Source organism: Etheostoma cragini, chromosome 20 (assembly GCF_013103735.1).
Source record: "Etheostoma cragini isolate CJK2018 chromosome 20, CSU_Ecrag_1.0, whole genome shotgun sequence".
Taxonomy (NCBI): domain Eukaryota; kingdom Metazoa; phylum Chordata; class Actinopteri; order Perciformes; family Percidae; genus Etheostoma; species Etheostoma cragini.
This window is the reverse complement of record NC_048426.1, coordinates 6,707,410-6,725,875: the sequence shown is the minus strand read 5'-3', so window position 1 is coordinate 6,725,875 and position 18,466 is coordinate 6,707,410. Positions and strand designations below refer to the sequence as shown.

Genomic DNA, 18,466 nt, shown 5'->3' with positions numbered 1-18,466 from the left:
GGGACAATATTACATTCAGTATTCTATGGTCATCATGCATTCATTTTAGTGAAATGCTTTATCTGTAATGCTGTTTGTTATAGTTACCTTAATGCCCATATACAGTATTTGATTTGTCATTTGCTGTGAAGCATTAGAATAAGTGCATTTATGGCAGAATCTGTATTTTATATTAAAAAGATTTTTAATATTTAATATATAATTTTTTTGTATTGCTTTTGTGTAAAGATTACTCTGGAGGACGCTTTGGGGTTGTGCCAGAAGTACCACTTTAGGATGCAGTCAGCCTGTGAATGGCTGGAGGATGCTGTGTCCTTCCTGCAGCAAGCTAGTCTGGGCGTTGACGTGGAGAACTATGAGGAGTGTCTCCGGCAGCAGGGAGACATCATGGCCACAGAGCAGGAGTTCCTTATCCACTTGGAGGAGCTGCAGGCCCTGCTGCCTCAGCTGGAGAACCTTGTTAACCCCAAAGCTAAAGAGCAGCTCTGTGTGAGCGTGGAGTCGGCCAAGCAGAGAGGCGTGGAGGTTCGAGATCAGCTCCAGTGTCACCAGGATGTCCTACAAAGGTAGTGAGAACAAGAAAATGATGGTGAATGTCAGGGTTTGGACAAAATAGCGACACGGCAATAGATCGTTGTCCTTCTTTGTGGGATACAAGAAACGATATGCTGGTGCCAAATATTGATATTTTAGTTAATAAAATAATGACCTTGTGTCCAGATCAACACAAAAACAAGTTTGTTATTACTCAAAAGTTTAAGCAATAAAATATGTCAGAGTTTACACACAAAGAATTTGTTATTATAATTAGACCAATATTGTGATGTATCATTAAAGGATTGTCTAGTAATATGGAAGCATTGCTGTATTGATATTTTTGGAACTGTGAGCTATTTAACGTAAGTTAAGTATTGTGAGGTACTGTAGCAAGTGATTCCCACGCCTAGTGCAAATGTAATATACCCCAACAATACAGAACATTTGATAATAATGGCATTTAATCCTCTGATATGTTTTGTTTTTCACAGCTGTGTAACTCAGTGGAAGTCATACCAGGAGGCAAGGCAGACAGTTATTGAGCTTATGAATGAGGCTGAAAAGAAACTGACTGAGTTTTCCACTGCAAAGGCAGCCACAAGCCAAGAGGCTGAAGATAAGCTATGCAGTCATCGGGTATGAGAGGCCAAACAAAGGCATTTTCCATACAAAAAAAATGGTTGGTGCTTCTATGAATGCTTAGTTTACGAATTATCTCTTACTTTTCCAGTCCCTTGTCTCACTGGTGAACGGCTTCCAAGAGAAGCTGAGTGGTTTAGAAGAGCAAGCTGCCCAGCTGGAGCTGGTGGGAAGTGATGTAAGCAAGGCCACCATCAGTCGCTCCATGACAACCGTTTGGCAGCGATGGACACGACTACGAAGCGTGGCGCGGGGACGAGAGAGAGTACTCGAGGACACAGCACAGGATTGGAGGACTTTTAGAGAGAAGGTACACAGACCACAGGAAAAATATTTACTTTATAATAAAAAGTATAGTTTTTGCAGTAGTAGCTAAACTTTCTCAATCCTTTTGTACAGATGGTGAAGGTAAGAGCAGTCTCTGATGAGCTCCAAAGTCGTTTCCCTGACACTGCCGTGGAGAAGGCTTCCAAAGCCACCCTGCAGTCTCTGTTGGACCAGCATGACTTGCTGAGCCAAGACTTGGAGAGAGAGCTCTCCTCCCTCACACTGCTGCGCCAGTACGCTCTCAGCCTGCTGCACGATGTGGAAGTGCCATCACCAACAACTGAACAGGATGAGCTGCCCAGTCTGAAGGAGATTAGAGCTGTTCAAGACCAAATGGAAAGGTAGCAACAAGATAAACCTTCAAACTGTTGCATTTAACAAGGACATCTGTCTTAAATTTTTTCTAACCAGTGGTATTGTTTTAATGAAGATGTTTTTGCATTATTCAAAATAAAAGCAATTTACTATTATTATATATTTGGATTTTAAAAAACAAAACATTTTCTACTATTTAATTAAACTCATTTACCTATATTCTGCTATTCAGAACTTCAGTAGATTTTTTTTGTCTTCGCCCTCCAGCCTCTTGACACAGTCAAGGACAAAGCGGGCACAAGCAGCTCAGGAACTGAGGGACCGAGAGGAAGTGGAGAAGGAACTTATTGTTGTAAAAGCCTGGATTCAGGAGACCAGGGAGCTTCTTCTCAATCCCACACCAGACATTGATTCTCTGCTGCAGGAGCTTGAGGTCTATCTTACATCTAAAAAACAGCATCTTTCTTCTTTCATCTTCTTTTTATCTTTCAGTCACCCCTAGGACATTTCTATTTGAATTTTATTATTTCTAATAAAAGTTACATGGGTACTCAATTTGTTCCATTATAGGTTGTGCATGGAGAAGTGATCACTTATCGTCAGCACGTGGATAAATTAGCAGAGCAGCAACAGAGCAAGTACCTGGACCTCTACACCATACTGCCCTCTGAAATCTCTATGCAGTTGGCTGAGGTCTCACTTGCATTGGGTGCTATTGAAGATCAGGTACGGTATCATTTGAAAAGCTTTCAATGTAAATAAGACCTTAATGGACTCTTTAAATGTTGTTTCATTTAAATTGTGATGTAAAGTAGTCATGTATATTTCTCTATATGTTTTAGGTTCTTTCGAAAGAGAGAGAAATTCAGAAAATAAGAGAAATAAAAGAGGACTTCAGCTCTAGAATCCATGACATTTCTGAGAAGCTCAAAGCAATCTCAGCTAAATTCAAAGAAAACTCTCCTGATGTTGATCATGCCAAAGAAGAAGTCAAGGTGGGTTAACTTACTTCAGCTTGGTCTAACTGTTGACGTATAGTTGACTACAGCTGGTTTAGAAATACTATCCTTCAAGGCTTTTAGATACAAAATAATCAGGATTAAAAAATGATGTATGTTGCATTCCTTTTCTCAGAGCATGGCGGAGGACTTGGACAGTTGTGGTCGCACCCTTTCAGAACTGGATGCTGCTGTACAAGAGTTTGGCCGCAGAAACCCCCTGCTGGCCAAACAGCTTAGTGACGCCATCAGCAAACTGTCAGAGATGCATCACCACACAACAAGGCTAGCAGACTGTAGGAACAACTGGCTCAAAAAGGTTGGCTTTTCAGGTCCCCTTTACAAATGCAAATGTTATTTTATTTTATGCTACAACATTTAAAAAATGTGACATTGGAAAGCATACTTTATTTGTTTTTGCTGTGCCTTAACTGTGCGGCTTCTGTCCTATCTTGGTTCCTCAGGCTGTCTGCTATTTAGATGAGTATAATGAGATGCTAGACTTCATTGTGAGATGGTCGGAGAAAGCCAAAAGCCTGGTGAGGGCGAACATTATCTGGAACTCCTCTGTTCATCTGCAGGAGCAGATACGGATGTACCAGGTGAGTTGGGGGTCCAGAGAGCATCCTCATAGGTTCAATGGTCATAGTTTACAGACAGACATTTTAGCTTTTTTACGAAGTGTTATTGGGCTCTCTTCCCTCCATATTATTTATAAAAGGAATAATAAGAGGATGGAAATGGTTTGAGCTTGACTCAGGCTTATTCACACACAGTTCACAGATGCGTCAGGATTTTTACCTTTGCACACATTGCACGAAAGGCACGGGTTGCCAAAATCCCCAAAAGAGGCTATACCACAAGTGCCTTTTATTCACTGCCTTGTTGTCATGTGCTTTAGGCTGTCCTTCGTGAGTCCCGGGAACTCCATGGAGACCTGGAATCAATGGCAGAAAAAGTGGAACTTCTGTCTGAGGTGCTGCAGGTTGAGTCTATGAGCCAACAGGTTTGTGAACTTAGTCGACACACTGAGGAGCTTCAGCAATGCATCAAGACACGACTGCAGAGTTTGGAGGATGCAGATAAGGTAAAAAAAGATTTCTTATCTATTACTTGTTTTTAATGTTTATGAATTGCCTTCCTGTTTTATTATATTTGAAAAGAAGCATTAATACTTGTAGCTCATACCTTGTGATAACTATACTGTTTAATTGACTCATGTACAATGTGTCCTCAGAGTATGGAAGCCCTGGAGTTTGAAGTTAAGGCCCTACATGTTGCTTTGGAGCAGGTCCAAGCTACATTGACATCACCAGAGTTGGCACGCCAGAGCCTCAAAGAACAGCTGGCTCAGAGACAGGTAACCATGCCACATTAAAATAAGCTAGACAAGCAAGATATTCCCTATCATTGGTCACAAAGCACCTCAGATCCTTACTTTGCACATTATAGCAGTTTCACACAAGGTAAACGTTCCCTGTTGTTGCAGCGTCTGTTGGCAGATATGGAGAGCTTAAAGCAGCAGGTGCAGGCAGTGCAGCTGTGTCAGAGTGCTCTGCGTGTCCCAGAGGAAGTGATGCCCAACCTAGCCATTTGTCGCACAGCACTGCATCTTCAGCAAGAGGCCAGTCAGTTGCAGCACGTGGCCATTCAGCAATGCAACATCCTACAGGTACAGTAGGGGGCATTATTGCTGACGCACAGTAACTTCATATTGTATTAACGTCATATTGTCCTGCATTCTGGAATAATATGCAATGCATAGTGTATGTAAAAGGGCACAGCTAGAAGTCACAGTGCTGCCAAGTAAACAAGCTTGATGATTTAACAAGGTTTCGTATAAACTGAGAGATTCATATAGTTTTCTGCATATTTTGAGAGGTTTACTCTTTTTAAATTCTACCAAAGAACTAAAACATTTTGGGGGTGTTTTACTTTTCATCTAACCTTACCAAATCAATTTCATTTTTTTTAAATCTAGGAAGCAGTGGTGCAGTACGAGCAATATGAACAGGAAGTGAGAGACCTACAGGGACTGATAGAGGAAGCACACTGCGTCATTCAGGACCGTCCAATCCCCACAAACAACATCCAGGAGCTGCAGGCCCAGATTCTTCACCATGAAGTATATTACATTAATTCACAAATAAACCACTTCTCCTGAGCAGGAAGAATGGAATTAAAGGAAAGGAACCCTGGATAGTCATCAGTGTAATACAGGCATAACATATAAAGTATGACATTTTTGCATGTCTTTAATAATTTGTAGGTAACCAACATAAACAAGAACTTAACATGTGAATTGAACACAGAAAGGGACACTGATTTGATCTCTATCTATCTATTTAACTAACTACAAGTTATTCAACTAACTATAATCCTCTGTACTGTGATGTTATAGCTGAAATTTCCTCATAGCTCTATAATAAGTTGCCCCTTATGTATTTTTGAATAGGAGCTGGCCCAGAAGATCAAAGGTTACCAAGAGCAGATTGCCTCACTAAACTCTAAATGCAAGATGCTGGCAGTGAAAGCCAAGCATGCCACCATGCTGCTGACCGTGAGTGATGTGGAGGGGCTGCCAGAGGGGGTGCAGGAGATGGATGGGGAGAAATCAAAAAAATCTTCAGCACAAGCTGTCATGGTTAGAGAACATAATAAACCACATGACATGGTTCTGACAAATCTGTTTGCATTGTTGGTGATGGCATTGTCTACTTAAAAAAATCATCCTAAGTTCTAAAGGGTTTTATTGATTTAATTTGACTGATATGTGTTTTTGAAAAGTGCAGCGTGCTAATTTTATATAAAATAACACATTGCAAATGATTAAGCTTTCCTAATCACCTTGCACGTCTGCTTTTCTGTTATTGTTTCTTGCATGGCTTGTCAGGTGATGGCTGGCCGCTGTCACACCCTCCTGTCCCCTGTAACAGAGGAGTCTGGGGAGGAGGGCACTAGCAGTGAGGTTTCTTCTCCTCCTGTCTGTCGCTCTCCTTCTCCCGTCACTTACACTGAAGCCTCTATAACCAAGGTATCTGCCTTCCCTCTTTCTCTTTATAGCTTTTTTATTGTCATTCTGGTCTAACAGCAAAATTGCAAATACTTTTTCTCTTCAAATAAATAAATAATATCTCTAATATGTCCTGTTTACTCAACTAAGCACTCTCAATTGATTCAATTCACTTAATGCAGAAGTCAAAATTGAACCAAGGAAAGTAATAATCCATATCTATTCTCTTCCTGTACCTGCAAGCTCATCATGACTAACAATGAATTAGGGGCTTTATAAATGTAGTTCTATCTGGTTGCCATCCGTTTCATTACTTATTTGTAATGACACTGTTTGAATGTGTTTTTAGATGGGAAGAGGAACCCTCACAAGAGCTCCAATCCAAGAATTATATGACCCAACGTTTGAGTCTGTGGCCAATTTAGATGACTTGCAGCGCTCATGGGAGACATTAAAGACTGTGGTATGTAAATAATACAACGCGTCAACAGTTCCCAATGATTGGTATCTTTTACATTGTTTTAATCGGCCTTCCAACAGATCAGCGAAAAGCAGAGGTCTCTTTATGAAGCTCTGGAAAAGCAACAGTATTACCAGGGTTCACTCCAGTCAATCTCCTCTCAAATGGAGGCTCTTGAGGCCAAACTGAGTAAGCCTCTGGAGGCAGATAAAAGCCCAGATAACCACATTAAGGCACAGGAGGTGAGTTGCTACAGTACAATAAAGGTTTTTAAAAGGTTTGATGGAAAGAGAACTTTCATATTGTCAGGGTAGGGAGTTGCCAGATTTCTAAAGTAATGTAAGTATACCCATGATAATGCAAAGTATACCTTCGAACTATGTCAAACATAAAAAATATATTTTGCTAATGATGCATGTCACTAGAAAACATATTTTGAGCCACTCTTGTCACCTTTTGACAGGACTGTATTTATAATATCCCAGTAAATATTTTTTTGTCTCAACATCACATTGCTGTTCCACTTAATGGATTGAAAAGTGCTCTGCTCCTATATCCAAATTTTGAATTTGTGATATATATTGTATGGTAACAGTATCTACAAACATCAAAAAGATAATATTTCCCTTTAACAAACTTAGAAATGAAAATGAAGTTAGTCATTATACAGCATGCAACACCTATAACAAAGTTGTTCATTCTAGGGTCTAATAGAAGAGATTCAGAGTGTGCAGGAGGAAATCGAAAGGCTGCAAACAAGCTTCACAGAGGATCTGGCCTCTGATGCTGTGGACTCAGACATGGCTGACCAGTTGGCCATGCACTCCTCCCTTGCTGTGTTAGCTGAGAGGATGGCCACTATCCACATGAAGGCCTCAGGGAAACAGCAGCTATTGGAGGTACTCTTTGTGAAGATTGCAAAAGTATTTTACTACTAATAGTAGCTAATAGTTGTGCTCTGCCCCAGGAGCGCATTAGTGACCGCCTGGAGGGTCAGCAGCAGGAAGAGGCCATACAGCTCTATCACACCCAAACAGATGAACTGGACTTGTGGTTGACCAGAATGCGCAGTTCTGTAACCTTCTTCCTTGAACCTAGACCTCTAGAGGAGACAGATATGGAGGATCAGCTTACTGAATGTCAGGTAAGAGCTCCCCCTGCTGTTCATTCAGAGCAATGGATGAATACATGTTAATTGGAATTATTAAATTAATTAATTTGTGAATATGCATATGAGGTTGCTTAATATTTCATAGCAAATTGGCTGGAATGGCAGTACGGTGTTCTTGAATACTGTTTTCTATGTGTTGTCTCTGGTTAGCAGATTAATGATAATGTGCTTGTGGATTATTAAGCCCTGTCTTGTACTTCAATATATTGTCCGGATCCCGGGGGAACAGGAACCTTTCAGTGGGTAAACAAGAGCATTAGAGGCATTTAAAGGGGCATTCAGATGGCAAGGCTCCTAAGCGTGTACAACTAGTCTTAAGCAGATTATGCAGATGTCACTGTTTGACAAGACTCTGTTAGCTGCATAGGGCGGAATACTCAGGGGTTGTGGCTTTCAGACGATTAATAGATCCTGCTGCCGTGATTGGTGTTGGTGATAAAGCTGCTAGAATATCCAAGTAGGTGAATCCTAGGGAACGGGGAGGGTTAGGCAGTATGTGGAGTTACACTCTCAGCCTTTGAAAGACCTTCTGGAGCTATCAATAGCAGATTAGTGGCAATGGTGTTAAAAACAAATGTATCTTCAAACTTTGGAACACCATTCATTGATTGGCATCGTTAGCTTGTCTAGACTTATAATGGTGTTCTACACACAAGCGTTGCTTTTGAATGTGTGCTTGAACATGAATCCTGTAGAGCATGGACCGTGAAGGATTAGTGGTAATATGTTGCACAGGAGGCGAGGCTGGAGGGATGGGCCAAGGATGAGAGCCGAGGGAGCGCTCTCCTTGTCCTGTAGCTGGGGAACATTTGTAGTGTAGGGGGGTTCAGCCAGACCCTGGCCCCCTGTATGTCTGGAGCGTTTGTTGGACTGCTGTAGGTGGTGAGACGTGATACCATGTTTGAGCTGGCTTCTCTCCTCCTGCTGCTGCAGAACATGCTGCTGGAGATTGAAGAGAAGGTGCTGGCCCTGTCAGAGCTGTCCATGCACAGTGAGAGCCTGCTGCTGGAGGGCCGGACAGAGACCAGAGAGGAAGCCGAGCAGTTGGCCGGAAAGATACGCATGTTGAAGGGCAGCCTATTGGAGCTGCAGAGGATGCTTCAGGACAGGCGGAACGACATCGAGGTGAGGTGGCTTCAGGCTTTCAATGTTGCCATGTGATGCTGAACTTTTACAATACCACATTAGGTACTATGGGTAACTTGCTCAGAATGTTGATTAAAACATTTTCCAACCTAACAGGATGACGTTTTCTGTCTAACTGCACCATAAAGAACATTTGTATACTCAGACTTGAACCACCATATTTATTAGACCATCATAATACAATAGGCTGACCTACGTAAGTGTCTAGTACATTTGTCAGAATAACAAGCCGAACAAAAGATGTCAAACCAGCTAAGGGAATATTAAATGTTTGTCCTTAATAGCTTTTCTGTGACACCTCTTTGTTTCAGTATTTCTTCACACCCTTTGACAAATTTGCAAAACCTCTGACCCAAAATTGAGTTAATGCGTTTGATATTCCTGCTTCTTCCTTGCTGGTGTATGTTTCCTTAATATTTTTTTTTTTTTAGGACTCGCTGCAGGAACAGGAGGACAGTGAATCTGACTCCAGCCTCTCTCAAAGTCCCAGTGTGCAGGACTGGCTGGCCCATGCCCGGACCACACGTTCCCAGCAACACCAGGACAGTCTGCAGAGACAAAGGGTACATTTTCTCATATTTGTTTTGTTTCCTTATCATAGTGCTCAGTCTTCATAGCAAAAAAGGCAGCCCCAGGCTATTGATACTAAAATTAAAATGTCCTTTCTCAAATGAGTTGTTGTCAATTGTTTTTTAACTTATGGCCACTATTACACAGCACACTTGCATTGAAAACATATATTGTTACTATCAAACTGTTGAAGTATACAGTAACAATCTCATTTTTATAAAATACAATTAAAATACTTTGACATCATTGTAACACCACACAGTGTGTCAGAAGCAAATTAATTACATCATACAAACTCCAATTTACAGTAAATGGTTTGCTTTCTAGGAACTGGAGGAGCAGCTCGCAGAACAGAAAAAGTTGCTTCAGTCAGTGGCGAGCAGAGGAGAGGAGATCCTTATCCAGCAGGCCTCGCCCAGCAGTGCCAGGTATTTTACTAACTATTATAGCGTACATTTAACTCAAATCAATTAGTAAAATGTTCAGTTAACTCCCATAATGATTCCTGTAGCAGACTATAAATTGAGCATTTATTAAGTCATGTTTCTTTCACCGTGTAGTACAACAGAGCCATTTTCACCAGCAGCTTTGGTTGAGAGGGAATCTCAGGCTGCTCGAGAGCAGATGAGGCAGAAATGGGAGAGCCTCAGACTAGAGCTCAAAACTAAGCTGCAGCTGCTGCAGAAAACCCTGGAGCAGGACCACAAACAGCCGGTATAAACCTTGTTGTGTTGTAATTGTTAGTATTAAGCAGCAGTGGAAGTGAAGTGCATTGACCTGTTCTTTTGTTTTCTGCAGGTATACTCCAGGGCTTCTCGTGTGACCACAGCTGGAACACTGTTTAAAGGAGAAACTCAAGCTGACAAATCTTCTCTGAATAATCTGTATGATAGCTTCAGACAAACAATAGAGGACATGACCACTCAGGTATTTCTATAACATGCCATTCTATTGTAACATGGAAATATATGTAGTTCAATATGTGTCAATGGAAATTTGCAACACTCTTGTTTGTACATAGGCCAGTGGTGGTGAGGCACAGGTGGCGCAGATGGAACAGCAGCTCTACACAGCTGTGTCATCCACCTCCTCTTGGCTGGATGGTGTGGAGAACAATGTCTTCTCAGGCTCAGTGCTGCTGGCTGAAAATGCAGAGACCCAGCTACAAAAACAGGAGGTAGATTCATTTGTGCAGCTTCTATCATTTTTGCAGAAGGTTTTATAGCAAATCATATGAGCCTGTTAATATCCATTAAAGTTTCCTAAAGTTCAGTTGACAATAAATTAGATCTCTGTAGGAGGTTGATTATTGACACACTATGTGGCTGATGTTTAAAAAGGTCTGCTCTATGGATATAATCTTCATAATAATCGTCATTTTTTAGTTGAGTATTTTTTAAATCTTCCTGAACTGTTTCTGATCTTTCCTGCAGACCTTAGAGAATGAAGTGAGGCATGTCACAGAGGAGGTAAAGCTCAGCCAGGCTCTGTTAGCTGGGTCTTCAGTGTTGAGACAAGAGGATCAATTGCTGCTTGAGGACAACCTTGACTGCCTTAAAGAGAGATTAGGCGCTCTGGGTTGTGCTCTGGGGACACGCTGTGACCACATGAGGACCAGAGCACATGAGCTCACAGCCCACCAGGTTTGCCTAATATTTTGTGTTTGTTGCTTTTCAAGAATGTTTTATTTTTTCTTGAAACACGACCACTATAAAACCAAAACATTTGCAGAACTAATAACTCCTCAGGAGATGTTGATTCTTATAAATGTTCTAAAAATTGTCTTGAAAGACTGAGTTGCAGCTTCTCCAAACTGCTTTAATTGAGACCAAGTGCCAGGTGCTACAGGCCTTAGCTGGAGCCATGGATAGACCAGCCTCAAAACAACTAGAGGTAATGAAAGCTTTAGCATCACATGCATGCACACAAACACACCCTGCTTTTCACTCAACTTACAGAGAACAAAAAAAATAAAAAATTATTGTAAATGTCTATTAGGTTATTGCCTGTGCAGAGGAGAGCTTGAAAGACTTTGAACAGAGGATTACGGAACTCAAAACCAGAGGAGCAACACTGCAGGCGGATCAGATATCAGCAAACAAAATACTAAAACTCCAGGTAATGTACATCACTGAAAATCATTCAGTAGAAGCTGCTCAGTATAGTTTTTACCTATTTCTGTTCTTTGTGTGTGTGTTTTCAGGATTCCTATGAGGAGCTGGTGATGACGGTGGGTTCCCGGTGCAGTGGGCTGAACCAGAGCATGGCTCTAAAGGAGCAGTACGAGCGGGCTTTGCAGGATCTGACAGACCTGGTAGACACAGCTAAAGACAAGATGGCTGCTGATCAAAGAATCGTTGTCAGCTCTGTCGAGGAAGTCCAGAATCACCTGGACAAACATAAGGTTTGGTCAACTTGCTCTGTTAAAGTAGAAAGGCTTAAGTAACATTTATGAATAAACATTGAACACAGACACAGCCAAGGCATGTGTGTGTCTTCAACACTACTGAGAGAAAAATAACTGCTCATTGGTGTGTTTATCTATGTGTTTTTGTGTTCTCTAGGAGTTCTTCCAGGGTCTTGAGTCCCATATGATTTTAACAGAAACATACTTCAGAAAAATCAGTGTTTTGATGCTTCCCAAAGAGAGTCAGGCCCTGGAAGAGACACTGGCTGAGGCTCAGAGGGTCCTCAAAGAGGCACACAGTAAAGGAGTTGAGCTGGAGTTTATCCTGGAGGTGAGATATAAAATACTATGTGTGTTAATACTTATTTTTCTTTTGAAAGCATACTGACCTAATGAAAGTAAATCTGACTATGTCATAATTTGAAATGCTTATTTTTCTGTCCCGGACAATACGTAAACACGTTTTTTGAAATGCTACTTAACTGTGTTGTCAATATACTGTATGTTTCTAAATGAAAAGGAATAGATATTTATAAATTGTGAAAATACCTCTCAAGTGCACCTCTGCATGAAAACTAAAGCTGAAAAAGCTTTGTTTATAGAGAGTTTTTTGAAAGCCTTTCTTTTTTTCCTACATAATAGGATAGCACAGCAGTTGTTAGTGTTGGAGTGGTCTTCATCTAAGGTTTACTTGCCAGCTTTTTCAATTTGAAAGATTCAATGTGTTGTTGTTTTTTTGTTAGACTTGGTGCCGCTTAATGCAAGATTACCAAAGTCTGAACCGCCAATTGGAGGCAGTTGAAGGAAACATCCCGACTGTTGGCCTGGTGGAAGAGACTGAAGAAAGGCTAATGGACAGGATTTCATTGTATCAGGTACAAAGTGTCATCAATGCAAATTTTATAATATGGCATAATGCCGCGGAGGACCTTAGGCAATTAAAGAAGCCAGCACACATGATATGCATTTGTTTCCTCTCTGAAGATTTGCTTTACTTTTATTTAATTCACTCACTCACTCTCACTCTCAGTTTCTTTACCCAACTCTTCTCAGCCTGTGTCGCTCTAGCTAAAATGTCACCTTTTTAAGGATCTTTTGTCTTACTGCCCCTTTCCATTGTCTGTAAAGGGTCTAAAGGGCAGACTGACAGAGTACCAGCACAAGCTACACCAGGTACTGGAAGAGGGCAAACATCTCTTGCTATCAGTGTGCTGTCCCGCACTGGAGAACCAACTCGCTCTGCTAGGGGAACACTGGCTCAACAACACCAACAAGGTCAACAAGGAGCTGCAGCGCCTGGAGGCCATCCTCAAACATTGGACCAGGTCAGAAACAGAATTGTTTAGACATCAAATACAAATGATATCCCATAGAGACTAGGGGTGAGGGAAAAATCAATACAGCATAGTATCTTGATATTTTCAGTGGCAGATTGTCTGCTTCACAATCCCATTTTACAGCAATAAAATTGAAGTTATATGAACAAACGGAGAATTTTATCTTTTTAGATAAAATAGATGTTGACATAGTTTCCTTTTGGGGACATCATTTGAAATTGGGAAAAATTAGAAGTTGGAAAAAAAGTTATAAATCGCAATATATATCGCAGAGTATTGCAATATGTTTAAAATCACAATAATAACGTATCTTGGCATTAGTATTGTGATGATATTGTATCGGGAGGCGTCTGGGGATTCCCACACCTAATAGAAACCCTGAAAACATAATTTTTAGAAGGGTCTCTAAGATTGGCAGCTTAGCAATAATTATTAAATTTACAGATCTGAGTGCACAAAACAACACTCATAGTCTTAAGCAGATATGCTGTACAAGTGTTTTATTATCAGAAATAGCTTTGTTCTATAATTAAGTTGTGGTTTTTTTCTAGGTATCAGAGGGAGTGTGCTCAGCTTAGCGATTGGCTTCAGTCGGCTCTGGAGCGTCTGGAGTTTTGGAATACGCAGGCGGTGTTAGTCCCACAGGAGCTGGAAACTGTCAGAGACCATCTCTCTGCATTTCTTGTAAGGCCACAGTTTTTATTAGTTTTCTTTTGCCTTTTGTACCTGTATTGATCCGGAGATTCCAGCTCTTCTCAAGGAACAGTGCTATAACTAGTAAACATTTATGCAGATTTATACAGGTCCTTGTTGCTTTGAATCAATGGTTGCTTACAACTGAGTTACCATACTACATATAGAGCTATACACACACACATATAATGCTATATATACACATAATATAATATGCACTGTATTCACAATGTTACAGCATAGCTGGTATAAGACTGTAAAACAATGGCTTTTTTATGTGTTATTATTAGTGTAAGTTGTATTTCCTATAACTGTACTAGTGTAGTAGTACTTGGATATAGTAGTAGTAACAATCTTGCTGCGTTATCAGCAAAAAGTGCAGTATATTATATCATTATCAAATATACCTGATATGATTGCATACTAGCTGTTGATTCCTGTCACTGTATGTCTCAGGAGTTCTCAAAGGAAGTTGAAGGCAAGTCCAGCCTGAAGAGCTCAGTACTAACCGAGGGCAACCAGCTGCTGCGTCTGAAGAAAGTGGACACGGTGGTGCTGCGGTCTGATCTGGCACGCATTGACACTCAATGGACTGAGCTGCTTACACGCATCCCAGTGGTCCAGGAGAAGCTGCATCAGGTATGGTCACAGTCAGCCAGAGTGAACAGGCTTAGCTGCTCAACTGCAAATAGGATAACCCTTTCTGCTGTCTCACTCAAATACTGACGTTATCACACAAGGCAGCATGTGCATTTTCGTCTTCCTGGATGCTTAATATGCTGGTCCAATGGGTATCATTTTTTTTCTCAGATCCAAATGGAGAAGTTGGCCTCCCGTCATGCCATATCTGAGCTGTTTAACTGGATATCATTGATGGAGAATGTCATTGAGGAGAATGAAGAAAACCTCAAGAGTGCAGTGGGGTCAAATGTGATTCAGGACTACTTGCAAAAATACAAGGTAGTGGACAGATTTAGAGATTCATGGCACTTTCGACTTTGTTTACAAATTGTTTTATGTGAATTTTTTTGATAGAAGGACAGTATGTGACCACTATATACATTTGTTGTATTTCATGCATTTCAAGGAATTGAAAGTTTTTTTTGGGGGGGGTTACAACTTATTCATATTTTTTTAGCTACAAGTCAAATTTATATAAGACCATATGTGTACGTCCAAAATTTAGATTTGTTTAAACATGTTTTCTTTTGCATATTTGAGTATCTATTGTACGTACACTGACTAACTTGATTAATAAGGATGATGTAATGCAATTTTAATTGTGAATCTACTGATGTTTCTTCCAACTTAGGGCTTCAGAGTAGATCTGAGCTGTAAGCAGCTGACTGTGGACTTTGTCAACCAGTCAGTGCTGCAGATCAGTGGTCAGGACGTGGAGAGCAAACGCAGTGATAAGACTGACTTTGCTGAGCGACTGGGAGCAATGAACCGACGCTGGCAGATCCTACAAGGCCGCATCAATGAGAGGGTGAGGCCATAGGCACTGAAATTGGTTAATACAAAACTAGATAGATAGAATAGTTTATTCATTCCCATAGGGCAATTCAGAATTACAGCCATTGTCATTTACTATTGCAAGATGAGGATGTTACAATTTAATTTGTATGAAATTCTTGCAGATCCAGTTCCTTGAGAGCCTTTTGGATATGTGGTTGGAGTATGAGAGCAGCGTTCAGTCCCTGAAGTCCTGGATGGCAACTCAGGAAGAAAGGTTAAAGAGGAAACACCGGATAGAGGATTTAACATCTGTACAGAATGCTCTCAAAGACTGCCAGGTATGCATTTATAAACACTGATTTATCAATACATGTTATACCCGTACATGCTGTTATTATTAAGATCACACGTTTTTTAATCCATGTTTTTTATCATGTGAAAACTATTAACTATTAGGAAATGGAAGAGTTGGTTAAGGAAAAAGAGAAAGAACTGGAGAGGGTGGAGGAGCAGGGCTGTGCCCTTGTCCAGAACAAGACTGATGAGGCCTGTGCTATCGTCATGGAGACACTCCAAGGTGTCAATCACACCTGGGCTAACCTGGACCACTTGGTAAGCTTGCCTGTTCTCTTTCCGTTCTATGTTTTTTGTGATACATCAGTTACACCAATCTGCGCTACTCTGCTCTTTCTTGTTCTTTTCTGGCCAATTTACTAATTGTCACTCACACTGCTTTTTATTACACCTCTAACAGATAGGACAACTGAAAATCAGCCTGAAGTCAGTACTGGATCAGTGGAGTCTATACAAGCGAGCTTCAGAAGAGATCAATGGCTACCTGATGGAAGGAAGGTACTCTGTATCTCGTTTCCGCCTGCTCACAGGCTCCCTGGAGGCTGTTCAGCTGCAGGTGCAAAGTCTGCAGGTATGTTAGGAGGAAAAGGTGTTTGATTTATTAAACCTGTCAGCTGCCCGGGAGTCATCTAGAGAAATTTGTTTACCGTGATTGCATATGTGTTTCTGAAATCTTGTTGCGATGAAGATGACATTTACTATATTTTTAATTAGGGGAATGTTTTTAAATTTGGTATTACACACAATTTTTCATTGCTGTTGAATTAAGCACTGTGTTGTCATCTTTTAAGGATTTGCGAGAGGAACTCGAGAAACAGGAGAGCAGTCTAAGAAAGTTTGGTGCTGTGATTCACCAGCTGCTGAGGGAGTGTCACCCTTCAGTGTCAGATTCTCTCAACAACACCCTTAAGGATGTCAATGCAAGGTGATCTTAAAATAGAGAAAAGTAAAATTGTAGGCATTTTAGCTGTCAATGCACCTGCTTTAGCATCACTGATTGAGACATTTGTATTGTTTTTATCATCCCTTACATTGATCCATGTCATCCCAGATGGACTGGCTTAATGGAGGAGATTGCAGAGCGTCTGAGAAGCAGCAAAGCCCTGCTTCAGCTGTGGCAGCGCTACAAGGAGCTTTATGAGCAGAGCTTCAGCAGCATCCAGCTGCAGGAGGAAAAGGCAGACCAGCTCCTTAAGCTCGCTTGCAGCAAGGACATTGCTGACGAGGAAGTGTCCGACTGGATCCAAGAATGCAGCGTGAGTGAGGCCACAGCTATGCCACTGTTGACTCATTTTGCATCTTAACATCTGTTCAGTATTATTTCTTTGTTTTAAGGCCTTCTTAAGAAAGCCAGTATGCCACATGTAGTGAAATTATGTCAATTTTTATTTCCATAGCACATTTAAAAGCGACAACAGTTGACCAAAGTACTGAAGGTCGATGTCAAATACATAAATAACAAGTTTATACACAACTAAACAACCACAACCAAACCACAACCAAAGTGAATCACAGGGAATCCAAACAACACTTTAAAACATCAGAAACCAGGTTAACAACAGTTGAAAGCTTCTGCAAAAAGGCTTTATATTTCTTTTCTTTGCTGCAACATGATTGCTTTCAAACATTTAGCAGATTTTTGTTTATTTCCCTCAAGTGAAAGTTTAAATAATGTCAAAAACCTCCCTGTGTGGCTAACAATTGATGCATATACCTTTTTTTACATTAAGGACTTTATTTTATTTGGTTTTTGTTTTGAATGAAGAGATACTCTATTCTACTACTACTCTACTCTAAATTGTATGTGTGCTTTGTCTCAGGAGGTACTCCGGTCCCAAGCTCCAGTGCAGGCCTCCCTGCAGGTTCTCCAACAACTGGGAGATCAGCTGAAACAGCAGGTGGACACATCTGCAGGATCTGCCATCCAGTCAGATCACCTTTCTCTCACCCAACGGCTGGCTGCTGTGGAACAGGCTCTTACCAGACAGCTCACCACACTGCAGGTACAGAAAAGGATTTACAACAAATAGTTTAGAATCCAATGTCAAATAAGTAGCCAGTCATTTAGTCAGAATCCTGAATTGTACACTTATTGGCTGCTGACATTTCTCTTTCACACCAGACTGGAGTTCAAGACTATGAAACCTTCAACAATCAGCTGGATTCACTGGGGTGCTGGATAGTTGAAGCTGAAGAGGCTCTTAAAGTGCAAGATCCCAATGGCTCCACTGACCCAACAGTCCTCCTAGACCGCATGCAGGAGCTAAAGGTTTGTTTGTTTTTTCCTTCTGTCCATAGTTGAAATAATCTTAATAACCTGTAATTAAGAAATGTATCATTTTTCTCTTGTCCTCTACAGAGGCTCATGCTAAAATTCAGCAGTATGGCTCCTGAACTGGAGCGTCTCAATGAGCTTGGTTACCGACTCCCTCTCAACGATTCAGAGATCAAACGCATGCAGAATCTCAACAGGAGCTGGTCAACAACCTCCGCACAGGCCACAGAGAGATTCAGGTATAACACATTACAAAGATCTGGTAAATGTAAAAATATGAAATGTGCAAGCCTTTCCCAAACGTGGTTAAAATACTGGATATCGATTCTAAAAATAAATGTTTAAATACATCCAATCCCAGCACAGTTTTATGACACTACAAAAGTTGAAACAGATGAGATTTAAATGAAAGTCTGGCGCAAAAAAAAACTCACAACCTTGATGATGTTCAGTAAAGGCCTATGTTCTACGTAACTGAGATGATGGAATTGGTGGACATCAAAGTGATGTATTTTGTTACTTTTTTTACTACTTTGCAGCAAACTCCAGTCCTTCCTGCTGCAGCAGCAAACCTTCCTAGAGAAGTGTGAAACCTGGATGGAGTTCCTGGTCCAAACGGAAGAGAATCTGACGGTGGAAATTTCTGGGAACTACCAGAGTTTGATGGAGCAGCAAAAAGCTCACGAGGTAAGAGTCCCTTTGAAGTAAAGGACACTGAAACAGCTGTTTTTTTTAAATTTATTCATTAATTATCATCAATATGTTG

General features: G+C 40.9%; 1 protein-coding gene across 13 annotated transcripts in view; it reads left to right on the top strand.

The window, feature by feature from the left end:
• The window catches only part of syne1b (spectrin repeat containing, nuclear envelope 1b), an 81,171-nt gene that overhangs the window by 48,673 nt on the left and 14,032 nt on the right, over positions 1-18,466 (top strand). For all 13 annotated transcript variants that reach the window (XM_034859061.1, XM_034859062.1, XM_034859050.1 and 10 more), the window contains 45 exons: positions 229-566; positions 1,029-1,173; positions 1,268-1,486; positions 1,576-1,844; positions 2,086-2,251; positions 2,389-2,544; positions 2,661-2,813; positions 2,953-3,135; positions 3,281-3,418; positions 3,718-3,903; positions 4,054-4,176; positions 4,306-4,488; positions 4,798-4,941; positions 5,272-5,460; positions 5,710-5,850; positions 6,179-6,292; positions 6,370-6,531; positions 6,994-7,188; positions 7,257-7,433; positions 8,394-8,585; positions 9,038-9,169; positions 9,504-9,604; positions 9,737-9,890; positions 9,975-10,103; positions 10,198-10,353; positions 10,610-10,819; positions 10,968-11,069; positions 11,175-11,294; positions 11,380-11,580; positions 11,741-11,914; positions 12,327-12,458; positions 12,712-12,908; positions 13,472-13,604; positions 14,070-14,252; positions 14,424-14,573; positions 14,926-15,102; positions 15,254-15,409; positions 15,528-15,683; positions 15,826-15,996; positions 16,217-16,350; positions 16,477-16,681; positions 17,246-17,428; positions 17,548-17,694; positions 17,785-17,939; positions 18,240-18,387. In XM_034859061.1, coding sequence (XP_034714952.1) covers positions 229-566; positions 1,029-1,173; positions 1,268-1,486; positions 1,576-1,844; positions 2,086-2,251; positions 2,389-2,544; positions 2,661-2,813; positions 2,953-3,135; positions 3,281-3,418; positions 3,718-3,903; positions 4,054-4,176; positions 4,306-4,488; positions 4,798-4,941; positions 5,272-5,460; positions 5,710-5,850; positions 6,179-6,292; positions 6,370-6,531; positions 6,994-7,188; positions 7,257-7,433; positions 8,394-8,585; positions 9,038-9,169; positions 9,504-9,604; positions 9,737-9,890; positions 9,975-10,103; positions 10,198-10,353; positions 10,610-10,819; positions 10,968-11,069; positions 11,175-11,294; positions 11,380-11,580; positions 11,741-11,914; positions 12,327-12,458; positions 12,712-12,908; positions 13,472-13,604; positions 14,070-14,252; positions 14,424-14,573; positions 14,926-15,102; positions 15,254-15,409; positions 15,528-15,683; positions 15,826-15,996; positions 16,217-16,350; positions 16,477-16,681; positions 17,246-17,428; positions 17,548-17,694; positions 17,785-17,939; positions 18,240-18,387 — 7,479 coding nt within the window. The remainder of the gene's footprint in view (positions 1-228; positions 567-1,028; positions 1,174-1,267; positions 1,487-1,575; positions 1,845-2,085; positions 2,252-2,388; positions 2,545-2,660; positions 2,814-2,952; positions 3,136-3,280; positions 3,419-3,717; positions 3,904-4,053; positions 4,177-4,305; positions 4,489-4,797; positions 4,942-5,271; positions 5,461-5,709; positions 5,851-6,178; positions 6,293-6,369; positions 6,532-6,993; positions 7,189-7,256; positions 7,434-8,393; positions 8,586-9,037; positions 9,170-9,503; positions 9,605-9,736; positions 9,891-9,974; positions 10,104-10,197; positions 10,354-10,609; positions 10,820-10,967; positions 11,070-11,174; positions 11,295-11,379; positions 11,581-11,740; positions 11,915-12,326; positions 12,459-12,711; positions 12,909-13,471; positions 13,605-14,069; positions 14,253-14,423; positions 14,574-14,925; positions 15,103-15,253; positions 15,410-15,527; positions 15,684-15,825; positions 15,997-16,216; positions 16,351-16,476; positions 16,682-17,245; positions 17,429-17,547; positions 17,695-17,784; positions 17,940-18,239; positions 18,388-18,466) is intronic.